General features: G+C 38.7%; 1 protein-coding gene across 1 annotated transcript; it reads right to left on the bottom strand.

The window, feature by feature from the left end:
• Positions 1-668: 668 nt before the first annotated feature.
• Positions 669-1,339, bottom strand: LOC148743013 (uncharacterized). Its single transcript, XM_088749441.1, has 2 exons — positions 1,081-1,339; positions 669-941 (listed from the first exon to the last, which is right to left on the bottom strand). The coding sequence occupies exons 1-2, from the start codon at positions 1,252-1,254 to the stop codon at positions 669-671; spliced, it is 447 nt and encodes a 148-aa protein (XP_088605567.1). The 5' UTR covers positions 1,255-1,339.
• Positions 1,340-2,163: the final 824 nt, after the last annotated feature.

Raw genomic sequence — 2,163 nt, 5'->3', positions numbered from 1 at the left:
CATTATAGGGGTTGCCCCAAATGGAGTTATAACCTATGTTAGTGATCTTTTTCCTGGCTCAGTCAGTGACAAGGTCATGGTTAAAGAGTCTGGGTTTTGTAAACATTTGAGTGCTGGTGATCTTGTTCTGGCAGACAAAGGTTTTCTCATCAGCGATGTAGTTCCAAGAGGTGTTTCAGTGAACATACCACCATTTCTCAACAATGGAAAGTTTACAGAGAGTGAGGCAAGGGCGACAAAATCAATAGCTCGATGTCGCATCCACGTAGAGCGTGCAAATGCGAGACTTAAGAGTTTTCGCATCCTTGGCTTCATCCCAGCATTTTTGAGGTGCCATGCTGACAAGCTATGCCAACTGTGCTCAGCTCTTGTTAATTTGCAGTATCCATTGATCAAGGATGGCTGCGAAGACTTTGAATTTGACTGAATAGAACTTTTTTTCAACTAAATTATAGTACAATGAGTTTTTAATATTATTTTTGTATTACTAGAAGCCCTACTGTAACAGATCAAATGGTATTGACATAGCTTTGGTCAAAAATATGATGTGGTCAGTTTTACATTTTTCTGATATTCATCTCCTTTATGTTCATTAATACAAACTACTATGTGTTCTGTGAAAATAGATTATAATGAAAACCAGTGACATTCTTAAATTGTCATTTCAACTAAATCCAGGTCAGGGGCATGTGACCAGTATCTCGGCTAGGATCGCGCGCCAAAGGGCTGTAGTCCTTCTTCTTCGGTGGCGCTGGAAACATCTGGCTTGCAGACTGTACGCTTTCTGCCTTTCGCTTTCGTTTCCATTGGCATTCCAGGTCCGTCCTGCTAAGGTTATGGATGCCATAAATAAATATGGCTGCCGCGTGTCTGCACTTGAACTCGCCGCGAGGACACTCGCATTCTGTGTTTTTTATTTCAAGGTTTTCATCGAGATAAATCTGATAAAAAGATAATTCGAAACAGACACGTAAGTTGCAATATATATTCCGCAATATAAACATTAAATTGGAGGTGAAATCGGGGTTGGGAGTTCTTCGAATTGAACATACGTGTTGTGATCCCAAATTGGCAACTTACTGTGACTTTGTAGTCCTTATTTTTCATGCTTGCTTGGACTTCACCTTTGATGACTCCCCTGGAATAAATAAAGCTTTGGACATGGTCGGATTTGAAGTGGTTTTCTCCGCGATCAAGCGATTTCCGCTCTCCAGAAAAGAAAGAAACGAGTGAGCATATCGATAAAGACGCCATGTTTGAAGTATGAGTTTAAACTGTTTAGACCAGAAAAAAATGCTGTCATGGCAACGTGACGTCACACTTTAGGACTCTATTTGTCCTCCAGAACAATTTTCTATAGGTATTGTGGTTGATGTCATAACCTTTGACTGGATGATGATATGGGTTGAATAAATTAGATTAACAAAACGTAAATAACGTCCCTTAAACCAATCTTTTTTAATACACTGGGACCGATGACAATGCAAATGGGATTCGTATCAAAATTTGGAACCGCGTTTATGGTAAAAGAGCGCGTTGAGATATAAGATTTGCATCAATTTCCATGTTTCGACCCTCAGTATTAGTCCCTTAAAATTTTGTGTCGTGGAGCGCACAATAGATGTTTTTTCTCACATACAACTCTTACAGCTCGACAAATCGGATAGATAAATATTACGCAGTTTCTTGAAGTTGTTTAAGTGTAATATTCATTGAGGTTTTAAAATCTTTCTTCTTGAGAATAATTTATTCTTACTACTCATAAGGATATATACGCTCATACAGACGAAAGAGATGCCCTAAGAAGGCGGAAATGGTCACCTGCTACAGTCAAGAAATCTTGTTCAAGTATGCAGTAACTGATAAAAAAAGTTATTCGCCTCTGTTCAACTCACACGCTCTAACAGTCATGTCACTCTCTTTAAGTCGCATATTATGACTGTCGAAGACTCCTGAGCTTAAACACCTCAAACTCAGCTTTAACAAAAATTGCAGCCTTACAAACTCTTTCTGATGCAAGAAATCAAAGAAGGAGCTTAGTACCGAAGTTAACGAGACTGCGCCGTTAATAAAGAAATTTTGAGCTCATATCTAAACAATCCATCAAATATTAACTTATCAATGTATTACTTACAGTCTAGTCAACTCGGAGTAGTTACTGAA

The sequence above is a fragment of the Stylophora pistillata genome, chromosome 1, assembly GCF_964205215.1.
Source record: "Stylophora pistillata chromosome 1, jaStyPist1.2, whole genome shotgun sequence".
Taxonomy (NCBI): Eukaryota; Metazoa; Cnidaria; class Anthozoa; order Scleractinia; family Pocilloporidae; genus Stylophora; species Stylophora pistillata.
Note: the sequence above shows the minus strand (reverse complement) of the source record. Positions and strands in the feature narration are given on the sequence as shown.

Bases quoted from the DNA above. Each gene is read 5' to 3' on its own strand.
- LOC148743013 (XM_088749441.1), bottom strand. From the start codon at position 1,254: ATGGCGTCTTTATCGATATGCTCACTCGTTTCTTTCTTTTCTGGAGAG. The intron at 942-1,080 runs GTAAGTTGCCAA...TCTTTTTATCAG, and splicing joins ATAAGGACTACAAAGTCACA to ATTTATCTCGATGAAAACCT.